This window comes from Balaenoptera ricei, chromosome 2 (assembly GCF_028023285.1).
Source record: "Balaenoptera ricei isolate mBalRic1 chromosome 2, mBalRic1.hap2, whole genome shotgun sequence".
NCBI classification, from domain to species: Eukaryota; Metazoa; Chordata; class Mammalia; order Artiodactyla; family Balaenopteridae; genus Balaenoptera; species Balaenoptera ricei.
In genome coordinates, this window is record NC_082640.1 from 179,753,558 (window position 1) to 179,768,141 (window position 14,584).

The 14,584-nt window shown below is 44.5% G+C and overlaps 2 protein-coding genes across 3 annotated transcripts in view; one reads left to right on the plus strand and one right to left on the minus strand.

Annotated features, from left to right (window-relative positions):
- Positions 1-2,529: 2,529 nt before the first annotated feature.
- Positions 2,530-14,584, plus strand: part of AK7 (adenylate kinase 7) — a 57,606-nt gene continuing 45,551 nt past the window's right edge. The window contains exons 1-3 of the mRNA XM_059914960.1: positions 2,530-2,640; positions 5,799-5,987; positions 10,980-11,088. Coding sequence (XP_059770943.1) covers positions 2,536-2,640; positions 5,799-5,987; positions 10,980-11,088 — 403 coding nt within the window. The 5' untranslated portion in view covers positions 2,530-2,535. The remainder of the gene's footprint in view (positions 2,641-5,798; positions 5,988-10,979; positions 11,089-14,584) is intronic.
- Positions 8,646-8,972, minus strand: LOC132360762 (large ribosomal subunit protein P1-like). 2 transcript variants are annotated; one of them, XM_059915853.1, is made up of 2 exons: positions 8,883-8,972; positions 8,646-8,825 (listed from the first exon to the last, which is right to left on the minus strand). In XM_059915853.1, the coding sequence occupies exons 1-2, from the start codon at positions 8,970-8,972 to the stop codon at positions 8,646-8,648; spliced, it is 270 nt and encodes an 89-aa protein (XP_059771836.1). The 2 variants fall into 2 exon arrangements, with proteins under 2 accessions (XP_059771836.1, XP_059771835.1); XM_059915852.1 differs by having other exon boundaries at positions 8,646-8,972.

Consider the following 14,584-nt stretch of genomic DNA (forward strand, 5'->3'; position numbering starts at 1 on the left):
GGTCCAGCATCAATCATTACACATCCCACACAGCTAATCAGCAGCTGCTGGGATACTGAGCATTCACTCGCTTCTCCCATCACAACACTGCACTATTCTCTCGCCAGTGTTCAAAAACACGAAATGTGTGGTTTGATTGTTAAGGGGGAACAGGGTAGGAAAACAGATTCTGATATGTGCCACGTTGACTTAACTCTGCCTTCTGCCCCTTCATTCTGTGTGTGACATGTCCAGCTGAGACTTGGACAGGTTGTGGCACTTGCTCAGCAGCCCACCTGTGAGCAGGAGGGTACGGTCAGAACCCAAGTCTTCTGACTCCACCAGCCATCCCCATATGTGTCAATAAAAGCATCCCCTGAACTTTGTGGTTACATGAAAGCTGATTTTGAAAGAGGAACAGGGAACTATACTCAATATCTCGTAATAACATATATGTAACTGAATCACTCTGCTGTACACCTGAAACTAACAAAGCATTGTAAATCAATTATACTTCAATAAAAACTAAAATACAAAAAAAACTGTTAAAGAGGAAAGGAATAACAGGAGAAGAAAGATCCCTTAGTTGGCATAATAGAATTGATCAATATGAATCTCCTTTCCTAACCTACCAATATGATATAAAATTCTCTGGAAGCCATCCCCTTGTAACTAGCTCATTTACATGTTATCAGTAATGTAAACAAGAATGAAACAAAAATGAGTTACAGTAGCATGACCGGTTGAATAAAAGTACTTCCCTGCTTAACTGCATGTCAATAGGGTCAAACTGAAAATCTGGAACTCTAGAATATTTGATCTAAGAGACCTTTTGAAAGAATGCTGAAGAGTATTTATTCCATCAAGTTTTGTACTGGTCTTACATGAGTATTTTTACATTTAAATTGACAGCACTTTCTTGTTGATATTAAAAAAAAGAATGTTGGGCTTCCCTGGTGGCGCAGGGGTTGAGAGTCTGCCTGCCAATGCAGGGGACACGGGTTCGAGCCCTGGTCTGGGAGGATCCCACATGCCGCGGAGCAGCTGGGCCCGTGAGCCACAATTACTGAGCCTGCGCGTCTGGAGCCTGTGCTCAGCAACAAGAGAGGCCGCGATAGTGAGAGGCCCGCGCACCGCAATGAGGAGTGGCCCCCACTTGCCGCAACTAGAGAAAGCCCTCGCACAGAAACGAAGACCCAATACAGCCATAAATAAATAAATAAATTTTTTAAAAAATAAAAAATAAAAAAAAAAAGAATGTTGCTGTGAGCAAGCTGTTTCCAAATTAAGTCTGCAAAATTTCAAAGTGTTACTTTATCAAAACAGAAGTTTCAGTGAGACATATGTATAAAACGAAAGGGAGTTGGGCGTGGGGACGAAAAAAGGAATGAAAAACTCCCATTTGTAGAAGTGTGCTTTAGCGTTGCAGAAAAAAAGCAATTTCACTTTTGGAGACCACTTCAGAAGGTGCTTTCATATATCTTGTTTAATCCTGACCGCCCTGTTAGGTTGGTGGCTTCACCCCTGTTTTACAGCCAATTTAATAGCTTGGGTAAGGTTAAAAGTTTGGCCCCAGTCTCCCACAAATGGCTGCAGAGCTGGAAGTCAAAGCTAAGTCTCCCAAATGCCTGAGTGCCCAGACAGAACCTTCAGGCTGTCTGGAGCTCCCTGGCCATCTCCAATTTCTGAGGCAATCAGTCTTTAAAAAAAAAAAAAAAAAAAAAAAAAAAAGGTACACAGTCAATCCATGTGTTAAATATTTACATTCAACAAGTTAATGTTTAAAGCACAAAAATATTTACTATTCTAAGATAACAGGATATATATATATAGTCCACCATGACCTTTGTGGTTCTGTGATAAGACAAATCGAATGGCATCTTTTAATTCGTCGGTTTATCTCGGCAGCTGCGTGTCTAACCTGATTTGGAAAGGGCAAGGTCCAAATTCTATCCCTTTGTGAATGGGGGTGAATCCCCAGCACAAATGGCTGCTAGCCGCTCCCACCCCAGCCCCGGAACTGCTAAACCAGTTGAGCCCAGTGGACCAAGCAGCCACTGGCAGCACAGTGGACCACACCATGACCCCGAAACTCCATGGCAACAGCCCTTCTTTGCAGTAGAGGATTATGTCCCGCCCTCCTGGTCAGACCGCCCCACAGGGGCACGTTAATTCACTCCAACATTTCAGGGGAAGCCTAGGCTTGCGGGTTTTACCTTTTCATCAGATTCATCAGTATTTTTAGTGCTCCGTGTCAGGTGGACACTGGGACGTGTTTCCGGAGTTACCGAATGAAAGAGAGGAAAGGGACGGAGGGCGCGCCCTGCCCGAGGGCCCCCGGCGTGAAGCAGGGGAGAGTGGGGCTCGCGCGGGGACGCAGGTCTGCCTGGCGCCCTGGGCAGGGAGAGCCCTCCTGGCGCGGGAAACCGGAGGCCCCGCCCCCCGCCCCGGGAACGCCCCGCCCCGCGCGCTAGCCCCAACCCCGGAGGGCCGCGGGCCCATCTCCTTGGCAACCAAAGGGACGCTTTCTCCTTAGCAACCAGCGAGGCTCCCACCATGGCTGAAGAAGAGGAAGTTGCTGCCCGGACGGAGAAAGTTATCCGGATCCAGAGGGTGTTTATAAACCTGCTGGACTCATACAGCAGCAGAAACATCGGGAAGGTGAGCGGCGGTGGGTCACAGCGGAACCCCAGCCCCCAACTCCCAGTCCCCCGCCCCCGACCCCGAACCCAGCGAGGGCCTGCACCACCGGGCGCTATCAGGGCCTCCCCTAAGGGACCCTCCCTCGTCCTGGGCACGGCCAATGCCCCCTGCTCCCCAGTCTGCACCCAGGCTAGACTAGCGCCCCACCTGGAAGCCCAGGTGTTTGGAGATCTCCGTTCCAGCCGGGGTTCCTCCCCTGTTAATAAGAGGAAACTGAGGCTTCAAGGCAGAAAGGGGCTTGCCCAAGATCACTTAGCGAGTTGGGGGCAGGACCTGGACATAGGGCCAGATCTCCGACCTCCTAACCGGGTTCTCTTTCCGTTCCCGCCAACTCGTCTGAATCAGGCAACTGACGGAAAAAGAAGTCCAAAACTAAATGCAATAACAAAGCATTAAAAAGACAGGAGTAGTATGAGCTTCCTTGTGTCTTTCAAAAAGATTAATACAAATATAGAGAAGATAGATAGATAGATAGATAGATAGATAGATAGATAGATAGATGATAGATAGATAGATAGATAGACAACCCAAATACAGGAAACGTCTCAAAGGATACACAAGACACTTAACTGTTATCACCTCTGGAGGATGGGAGTCACTCATTCATGAGCTCCTACTAAAAGGCTGGCGCAGTAAATAAGACCAAAAAAGGTTTTGACCCTTGAAGACTCTGCCCCTCTGGAAGGAGACAGACAATAAATAATTACTAGAATAAACAAGATATTTCAATAGGTGATAAGTACTCTGAAGGAAAGAGGATAGAAGAGGTGATTGGGGGGAGAGCGCGGCTGCTTTAAATAGAATTGCATGAAAGAGCTCTCTTGAAAGGTGACATTTAATCTGACATACACAAGATGAGGGTCCAGCCTGAGGAAATCGTTCCCAGAGGGCACGGCAAAGGCAAAGGTTGCAGAGGACAGAGTGGTGAGACTGCAGTGAACCAGGGGCTCCAGGGGACAGCAGGCACGGTGCCCAGGACCCATGTGGCTTTGGGACCCACACAAATGTTATAATTTCTCTTAAAATAGGAAGGAAGCAAATTAAATTTTAGAGTCAAAGATAGTGTGTCGTTATAGATATACAGTCATACATTATCATTTTTAATATACTTTTGGAGGAAAGGGCCCGTGAAAGTCAAAATGTGGCCCAGCTCAGCAACTAAACAGTGCGTCACACGTGGTCAGCAGTTCATCGATATTTATTGTGTAAATTAACAAAGCAGAGTCAAGCCCAAAGGCCCAGATCTTGTGGGGCTTTGGTCAGGAATTTGGTTTATGTTCTAAATCCATTGATAGCCATTGGAGTACTTAAAAAGGGACGTGACATGATTGAAATTAGGAGGGAGGGAGGGAAGAGAATTTAACTTTTTATTTTATCCCCTTTTGATCTCTGATTATTTTTTACGACATAATATTTTCACAATAAAACTTTTCGTTGGTAGAGATTTTTTCCAAAGCTTATCAGTAACAGAATTTCCAGTTATTCCTTAACAAACCAGGGCTTGACTTTCTCAAATTCCAAGTAATTGCTATTGTCTGCACTAAGCAATATGGGAGTAGAAATATAAAGCATCTAAAAAAATGTGGAAACCATGTCTCTTGTCCTTAGGCCCAGCTGGGCAATGCCACCACAGCCCCTTCTCCCCCCCGCCCCCGTCTCTGGGTAGTGTGTCAGGGCGGGGCACCTGTGCAGCCGTGGTTGTCATATCAGAAGGTCCAACTTCACCCCTCCCTGCCTATGCAATCTTGGGCAAATTACTTATTGCTGGGCCTCAATCTCCTCATCTGTGAAATGGGATAATAAAATTGAATATGTGTGTTTGAGAGGTAAATGAAAATATATATGGCATACTTGGGAAAAATAGATTCCAATAAGAGATTTTTTTAAAAAAATAAATTTATTTATTTATTTATTTTTGGCTGCTACTCTTTGTTGCAGTGCGCGGGCTTCTCATCGCGGTGGCTTCTGTTGTTGCGGAGCACAGGCTCTAGGCACATGGGCTTCAGTAGTTGTGGCTCGCGGGCTCTAGAGCGCAGGCTCAGTAGTTGTGGCGCACGGGCTTAGTTGCTCCGCGGCATGTGGGATCTTCCCGGACCAGGGCTCGAACCAGTGTCTCCTGCATTGGAAGGCGGATTCTTAACCACTGCACCACCAGAGAAGTCCCCCAATAAAAGATTGAACCTGACACCTTGTCTATTAACTTGGACTGTTTTTTTAATCAAAATAAAGGGGGTGTTGTGTTTTTACTCCCAAGGGGTGATATCGTCATTATTATTTACACGTGTTTAAACTATAAATTATATGTCTAATATATACATTAAAATTATTTCTATTTATATATGAAACCCATGAACATTGCATAAACAACTCACAAAGACAGCTTCTGTAAAACAAAAAAAAGAAACTTTGCCAACCTCATTCTATTTCATTATTCATAGCCACTGGTCCCATGTGGCTGTGGAACGTTTAAAAGTGTCTAGTCCAAATGGAGATACACTGTAAGTGTAAAATGCACATCAAATTTCGAACACTTACTATGGGAAAAGAAAACAATATATAATATCTCAATAATGTTTATATTGATGACATGTTAAACTGATAATGTTTTGGATATATTGAGTTAAATAAAACATTACCTAAATTTTTAAAAATTTAAACTTTACCTAAGTTAACTTCACCTGTTTTTTTCTCCTTTTGTTAATGTGGCTGCTAGCAAATTTAAGTTACCTAAGCTGATCGCATTACATTTCTACCTATCTGTTAGACAAAACGACCATCGTGAATTTAGCCCAGCTCTGCCTGATGCTAGGGAAAGATAATACCCTTAACGAGCTTTTAAGCTCTCCGAGCCTGAGTTCCTCGCCTATGAAATGGGGAGTCATAATAGTGAATAGACACTTCACTGTGTCGCCTATGAAATGGGGAGTCATAATAGTGAATAGACACTTCACTGTGTCGTTGTGGGAATTAAACCAATTTCAGTGAGATACCGGTGTACAAAGCATGAGTGGCACCAATAGCAAGCCTTCAGTAAAGGTGGTTTTAGAATCATCATTCATTGACTGGCCTTACTCTCCGTTGTTCTTAGTATTCAGGAAACTCCTGTTTGCTTGCAGTTTCTTTCTAACTCTGTCGTCGGGGCTTCACTTGAAGAAATTACCGAAGAGGAGGAAGAGCACGGTGAAGATAAATCAGCGGTGCCAGAAGCCTCCTCAGCCAACCTGAAGGAAGGCACGTTCCAGATCGTGGGCACACTTTCCACGCTCGAAACCCCCTGCCCCAGCTTTGCCGTGGAGACCTACTATGTAAGTCCAGAGGGGCTGCTGAGAGGGGACGAAGGGGAGGGCCACCCCCTGCTCCAATGCCCTGCCAATGTGTTTGCTCCTCATCTCCTCTCTCCTGCCAACGTGAGACGGTGGGGAAGTTGAGGAGAGAGGTGAGGGCAGGTCTTCCTCCCGTGATGGAAATTAACAACCCTTGTCTCTCCACTTTCAAGTCTTGCCTGCAGCACAGAACTTAAATGAGATATTCTTAGAAAGTATGGATCTCATTTGGACTTTCAGACTCATAAAGTTCTCTGCCCTGTATTTAAACTGTATTCTGCCCTGCACCACCCCAACATGGCTCTGGGCCATGGCCGGCGCAATCTGTGAAAGAGACATCTCCTTTGGTAATAAGCCACTCGAGGATAACACCATTATATCGCTGTCTTACTGAGAAATACTGCTGCCTTCACATGACAAATTCTACACAGTCCTCATCCAAGGACTTAAATACCTGCAAGAAGGGTGACCCTCCCAGCCTAATTCCTCCCGTCACCCTGCCTGCAGCTCTCTAGATCCTAGGAGGCGGCTTTGCACATGCTGTACCCTGGAATAGCCTTCCCTCTTCCCTCCCCCAACCAGCCCTATTCATCCTTCACGATTTAACTCGGGTTGTCTTCTCCTCCAGGAAGCCCTCCATGATTCCTCACTCCCAGTTTAGATTCTGAGCTCTCTACCTGCCTAGATTCTAACACTTTTCTCACTCCATTGTTATTATCTGTCTATTGTGGGTCACACTATTACCATCTGTTCCTTGAGAGTAGAGACAGCACCCCATTTATTCTCATGTGTATCCTTGCACGGTGACAGACAGCACTGGCCCTCAACAAGTATTCATCAATGAATGAATGAGTCCCCTCCTACCATCTTTGGGAACTTTCTTCACCACTTACCCCCTTTTACCCTCTTCTGGATCTTCACTCGCCACTGGCTTCTTTCTTTCCACCTCTACGTACGCTCACATCTTTCTCTCTGGAAACACACACACGCACACACACACACACATACACACATACACTCTTACTTTGGCCTCCCTGCCTCTTTCTCTGCCCCTGGCCCCACCACCACTGAACTTGAGAGAGGGCTCAGCTACCTTTGCAGGCCTCACTCCTGCACTCTCCAGCCCCCACCCCTTCACAGGAGATGCCCTGGCCACTGTCACCAGCCGGCTCCTCATTACCAAGGGCCTCTCTTCCCCGCTTCCCAGCAGCCGCTGCCGGCAGACTGCCCTTACGCATCCACTCCTTCCCTTTAAATGCAGTTTTTCTCAGAGTTCCCTCCCTTCTCCTAATAGGCGTCCTTTCTAAATCTTATTCAGTCCTATAGCTTCAGCTCCCCTGTACAAGCCAATGCCTTTCAAATCCTTCTCCAGCCCTGTTGAGCGACCTGCACATCCAACTGCTTCCTAGTCCGCTCCCCCAGATGTCCTGCAGCACTTCTATATCAACTTACCCAGAATGAAGTCTCTCACGCTCCTCTACAAAACTACTCTGCCCTAATTTGTATTAAGGGCCTTGCTGTCTGTTATCAGTTTAGGCTGTTTGGGGCTGCAAGTAATAGAAAAAAAAAAAAAAAAGGCAATGCAAATCAGTAATCAACAAGGAATTCATCAGCTTATGTGGCTGGTGGTCTCAAGGAAGGACCTGCTTCAGGCCTGGCATGATCCAGGGGCTGCAGCTCCTTTTCCTGCCCTTTCCTGAGCTCTGTCTTCCTCTGGGGGTGACTTTATCCTCAGGTTGGCAGCAAGGTGGCAACATTCCAGGGCTTTGCACACAAACGCAGCAACACTGATGAAGAGAAGTTCTCAGAAAAAGGAGGATGAACATTCCAGCAGCACCCCACAGGTATCTCCTTGAATCTCAGTGTCTTGAGTTGAGTCACTTGCTGATTCCTGAACCAATCACTTACCCTGAGATCAGTAAGGCCCATCCCTTAAGCTAGAAGGTGGAGTTAATTTCCCACAGGCTGAGAAGAGGCGTATCTGAACAAAATTGGGGTCTGTTGGGAAAGAAGAAAAGGAGATGGATGTTTGTAGACAACCAAGAGTGTCCTTTATACCATTCAGCATGCACTTGCCCCCGTCACAGCTGCAAGCCTGGTATTGCTGTGGGCTCTTGGCTTCCCACTATAGACTGGAAAACACACACACACACACACACACACACACACACACACACACACACACACTGCGAGTGCTGTGGGTTCAGTTTTATTTGGGGTTTACTGAGGACTATAGCCTGGGAGACAGCCTCTCAGAGAGCTCTGAGGAACTGCTCCAAAGAGTTTGGGGTGTGGGCAGTCAGTATGCATATGGTTTTGGTGAAGGGGCCACGTGCAATCAAGTACACATCTCAGCAAAAGGTCGGTGCTAGTCACAAGGAGCAGATCTCTCCAGTCATGACTTCGGTGCTTTTCTAGGTATGAGAAGACGCAAGATATTGGGTTCATAAAAATTTCTCCTGAAGATGTCTGTCTGAAGTCCTGTTCTGCCAGTTTTTTCCAGAGCACAGAGTGCCTCCTTGCTGACCTCAAATTAAAGAGCTCAGCTTTTTTTTTTTTTTTTTAACATCTTTATTGGAGTATAATTGCTTTACAGTGGTTAAGAGCTCAGCTTCTTATTGGACATGTTACTAAAGAGGTTTAGTCAAAAAGACCAAAGTCCCTGTCATCATCAGACTCTTCAGATTCTTCTTTCTTTGCGTCTGCTTTCTTCTCCTCAGCGGGGGCAGCAGCGGTGGAGGGGCCAGGACCTCCTGCTGGGGCAGCTCCACCAGCCCCTGCATTGCAGATGAGGCTCGCTGGGTTGACCTTGGCCAAAGCCTTTGCAAACAATCCTGGCCAGAAAGGTTCAACATTTACACCGGCTGCTTTAATGACAGCACAGATCTTGTCCTCTGTGACCGTCGCCTCATTGTCATGCAGGATGAGGGCCGAGTAGATGCAGACGAGCTCCGAGACGGAGGCCATGGTGCGGGGCCAGTGCTAGGCGGGGGCTGCCGGACAGATGAAGTGAGGGTCTCGCCCCAGCGCGGCCTTAGCTTCCTTAGAAGGATGGAGCACCTTAGCGGCAGCTGAAGAAAGGGACGCCTCAACCCGTGTCTTTAATCGCTCTCGAAAGAATGCCTCCTTTCCATTCTCCTGGCTATTTGCGTTGCTTCAGATCTCCATCACTGATCACTCTTTATACCTGAATTTGATTCAGTGAATGAGTATTGAGCACTTTAAAGACCCACGGATAAACACGGAGCTCACAGCCTAGCAGAGACTCTGCAATGTAAACTAGTGGCTCCAGAGCAGGACAGTGACATGATGACAGAGGTGTGCACACAGCCGCGTCCAGAGCACTCTGAAAAGGGCAGTATGAATTCTCAGTCTTATCTATAGAGCCAGGCAAATGGAGCTTCAGACTCCTCCCTGCCACACAGAGCAAGACCCCCTACGCTCCTCTGAGCCGGAGATTCTGCACAGCTGGCCCTCCTTTGGGAGCTTGGGGTCTACTGCTGATGCTGGGACTGAGGCTGAACCTCCAGGGCTGAATAGAGCTTTCCAAGCAGATAAAGGGACAAGGAAATGACACACAAGGGGGCACCTGGGAAAGTGTATGGTGTGCTTTGGAATAGAAAGCGTCGGTATAGCTAGAGCTTGGGTTCTGGGGAGCCAAGGGGAAGAAGCAAGAGTGGCATGAAAGGTGAGAGAGAGTGGAGGATGGAAAAACATTAGGCTGGTCCAGGTTGTGAAAGGTGCTTTTGCCTGGCCCAGCAAATGGCCTGCTAGTCCGTGAACTTCCCAGGCTCTGCTGAGTGAGCTTGTACTCACCCTTTCAGCCCAGCTCAAATGTCACCTCCTACGAGCCATAGTCCCATACTTCACCTAGTCCATCAAACCTCAAATGTACTTCTATGAGAGCCCTTTCTACATTGGGGGCTGCCATGTAGGGCTGTACAGGTTGCACACTGCACAAGGATGCCCAGCTATGGGCATGAGTAGGGGCTGAAAAGTGATGTGTTCTGCTGGCTACAGTGTGTCCCAGACTGGGTGCCTTATAATTTTTCCACCAAGAGCAGGTTTCCTTTTTCTAATTTGTACAAAGGCTTCATATGCACTTAGTTGCACCCTCGTCCACATTAGACCCTAGTTATTTGTTAAAATTTTGCCAACACACACACACACACACACACACACACACACGCTACTCTGTAGTATCAACAATCATACATTATTTATTTTGCCTTTGTCCTCGGGGTGAAAATCAGGGCCCACAAATATTTATTGGGGGAACAAATGAACGCACAATCATGGTCACTCAATATCTGGTCAGGATGACCATTCTCTTGAAAACGTGCCTGTTTCACCCTCAATCAGTCCAATCATGATTTACCAAGTCTGCGTGTTTTCCTTTGGACACAATGATCACCAAAGTTACTTTCATCTCATGTAAGAACTTGGTATTTTTTAACCATTAAAAGTTTCTGTTTTTTTAAAATACTCCCCGCTGTCAACTGTAATAAGGTACCTTACATCTCGAATGAGACCAGATTAATTCCATTTTGAGGATTCTGAGATAATCCACATTAATCACTTATCAGCACTTCTGAGTGATTCATGGTCTATAGTTGCTCAAAGAAACTTGCATAGAGCTTGAGTTTGTTTTAAATGCCTCACACATTTTCTTCCAGTGTGTTCTAATTCTTTCCTCCTGAATCGGGGTTTAAACAGCATGCAGAAATAGTACCTAAGATCATTATGCAATTTTCTTATTCATCTGTTCCCGGCTATTTTCATAAACTTTGTTACTTGAAAACTATACACAGAAGAGAGCCAAAATTTCATTTTAAATAAAAAAATCCTTCTGCGAATGTTTCCTGTGGGACTATCCAGGCAACATATCTCATTTGGAAATTGTCATTCCCATCTAAATATTAAGGTTACTTTGTTCGGTTCTTGCGACAAATGACTGTCAACTTTCTTTTTCAGGCTATCTCTCGAGAAGACCTTCTCATGCACCTGCTGGAGTGTGATGTTATCATTTATAACATCACTGAGAACCCCCAGCAAGTGGAGGAAGCCATCTGGGCAGTCTCTGGTCAGTGAGATGCACCCTTGATCTCCAGGGACGGGACTTTTTACTTTACCTAAGAGTCATCTCAGGAACACTAGGCAAATTAGGACCGTGGAAGAACTGATCTGAAATTCACCTAAAACAGGAAGTGAAATCAGACTAGTGAATATGCCTGTGGATAGCATTAAAAGATAAACAGAGGCATATGAAAATATTTAAGAGTTTATGTGAGGGACTTCCCTGGTGGTCCAGTGGTTAGGACTTTGTGCCTCCAGTGCAGGGGGCATGGGTTCCATCCCTGGTTGGGGAAATAAGATCCTACATCCCACATAATGCGCAGGGTGGCCAAAATAAATAAATACATAAAAATAAAGTTGACGTTTACTGCATTTGACAGTGTTTCTTATTATATATAAAAAAAAGAAGAGTTTATGTGAACAAAAATCAATTCATATTGGGAATTCCCTGGCGGTCCAGTGGTTAGGACTCTGAGCTTTTCACAGCGGAGGACCTGGGTTCTATCCGTGGTCCGGGAACTAAGATCCCTGCAAGCCACGTGGTGCGGATAAAAAAAAAAAAAAACCAAAAAACAATCCGATTCATGTTGGAAGTGGTTAGGAGCTCCACCAACAGCAGCTAGGGACGGGACTTTTATAGAGAAAAGCAGTTATTTGACTGGCTGTAACTTAAGTGTTTCCCTTATTTGGGAGAGCCTGGTTGACTGTTTGTGATTAGCTGTTCTTAGGTTTGGGTTTGCTTATTTAGGCTGCTAAGCTATTAAGACCACCTCAATCTAATGGCTTCCTTGTTTAATTAATTTAGCAACAGGAGCTTCCGAAGAATAGAATTTTTTAAATTGAAATGTAGTTAATGTATGATATTATAAGTTATAGGTGTACAATACAGTGATTCAAAATGTTTAAAGGTTATACTCCGTTTATAGTTATTATAAAATACTGCCTGTTCCCTGTGTTGTACGTCATATCCTTGTAGCTTATTTTATACCTAATAGTTTGTACCTCTTAATCCTCTACCCCATAAAGCCCCTCGCCCCTTCCCTCTCCCCACTGGTAACCACTAGGTTGTTCTCTATATCTGTGAGTCTGCTTCTTTTTTGTTACATTCACTAGTTTGTTGTATTTTTTAGATTCCACATATAAGTAATATCATACAGTATTTGTCCTTCTCTGTCTGACTTATCTTACTTAGCATAATATGTCCATCCATGTTGTTGCAAATGGCAAAATTTCATTCTTTTTTATAGCTGAGTAGTATTCCATTGTATATATATTCACCAATTTTTCTGTATCCATTCATCTGTTGATGGACCTTAGGTTGCTTCCATATCTTGCTAATTATAAATAATGCTGCTAGGAACATTGGGGTACATGTATCTTTTGGAATTAGTGTTTTTGTTTTTCTAGATATAGACCCAAGAGTGGAGTTGCTGGGTCACATGGTAGTTCTGTTTTTGGTTTTCTGAGAAACCGCCATACTCTTTTCCACAATGGCTGCACCAATGTACATTCCCACCAACAGTGCATGAGGGTTCCCTTTTCTCCACGTCTTTGCCAACACTTGTTATTTGTTGTCTTTTTGATGATGGCCATTCTGACAGGTGTGAAGTGGTATCTCATTGTGGTTTTGATTTGCCTTTCCCTGATGATTAGCCACATTGAGCATCTTTTCATGTGCCTGTTGGCCATCTGTATGTCTTCTTTGGAAAGATGTCTACTCAGTTCTTCTGCCCATTTTTTAATCTGGGTCGTTTGTTTTTTTGATGTTGGGTTGTATGAGCTGTTTATATATGTTGGATATTAACCCCTTATCATTTATATCATTTGCAAATATTTTCTCCCATTCAGTAGGTTGTCTTTTCATTTTGTCAGTGTTTTCCTTTGTTGTGCAAGAGCTTTTAAATTTAATTAGGTCCCATTTGTTTATTTTTGTTTTTATTTCCTTTGCTTCAGGAGAGAGATCCGAAAAAATATTGCTACAATTTATGTCAAAGAGTGTTCTGCCTATGTCTTCCTCTAGGAGGTTTATGGTTTCTGGTCTTACATTTAGGTCTTTAATCCATTTTGAGTTTATTTTTGTATATGATGTCAGAGAATGTTCTAATTTCATTCTTTTACATGTAGCTTTCCAGTTTTCCCAGCACCATTTATTGAAGAGACTGTCTTTTCTTGCCTCCTTTGTTGTAGATTAACTGACCATCAGTGCAAGGGTTTATTTCTGGACTCTCTATTCTGTTCCACTGATTTATGTGTCCGAAGAAAAGAATATTTTTAATCATTAAAAGAAATGAAACATTAACTTTCAAAATTCAACCTTTATTCATTCCACAGGCATGGCTTAAGGAGGTGGGGTTGAACGTATTGGGAAGATACAAAGACAAATTATAAAAAAAATGATACCCTCAAGGCTCTTGTAGGCCCACAAGAGAGCTAAAGAACTCGGGAGAAACTTTCATGCAGGACAGAGAATGGCATGTTGACACAAAAGGTATCACAAGATGGATATGACTTTAGGAGGAGAGGAATTATTTCTTTTTTATTTTTTTATTTTTGGCTGCATCAGGTCTTTGTTGCTGCGTGTGGGTTTTCTCTAGTTGCAGCGAGCAGGGGCTGCTCTTCTTTGCGGTGCGCGGGCTTCTCATTGGGTGGCTTCTCTTGCTGCGGAGCACGGGCTTTAGGCGTGAAGGCTCAGTAGTTGTGGTACGTGGGCTCTAGAGCGCAGGCTCAGTAGTTGTGGCGCACGGGCTTAGTTGCTCCCGGCATGTGGGATCTTCCTGGACCAGGGCTCAAGCCCGTGTCCCCTGCATTGGCAGGCGGATTCTTAACCACTGCACCACCAGGGAAGCCCCAGGAGGAGAGGAATTATTTCTAACTGTGAGGATTTGATTCAGTTCAACAAGTGTTCCCCAATAGCAAGGGTCAGGAAGGGGTAGCAGAGAGCACTTCATATTTTAAATGCTTTGAAAAAGGTAATGAACTCTAAGGGACAAGATGATGTTTAGCAATTTGGTGCTTTGTGATTCATCTCCTTATTAAGTCCGGATCAAAGGAGAGAGTAAATTAGCTTATTTGAATTGCCATTCCAGGCTAGGAGGACAGCCAAAAAGACACAAGCACCTTACTTTGCAGTATTTTTTACACTTCAATATGTTGGTTTTTAGCAGATTAGTTCAGGCGTCAGCAAACTTTTTCTGTTAAAGGCCAGATAGTAAATATGTTTAGCTTTTCAAGCCAACTCCTCTGCTGTTGTAGCAAGAATGCAACTATAGACATTATGTAAATGAATGGGCTGGGTTCCAATAAAACTTTATTTACAAAAACAGGCGGTACATTGCCAACCCCTGAATAAGACCAATAGCAAAGCTATATTTTGGCTCATGTTCAAAGAAATGGAACGAAGCCTCAGTAATGTCTGTACCATATTCAGAGAAATCATGATGAAAAAGTACTCTCTGTGGATGTGCTGGAATCCTCAGGAGCTTAGAATGTTTGATTTCTCATTT

Coding starts and splice junctions, on each gene's coding strand:
- LOC132360762 (XM_059915852.1), bottom strand. CDS start 8,972: ATGGCCTCCGTCTCGGAGCTCGTCTGCATCTACTCGGCCCTCATCCTG.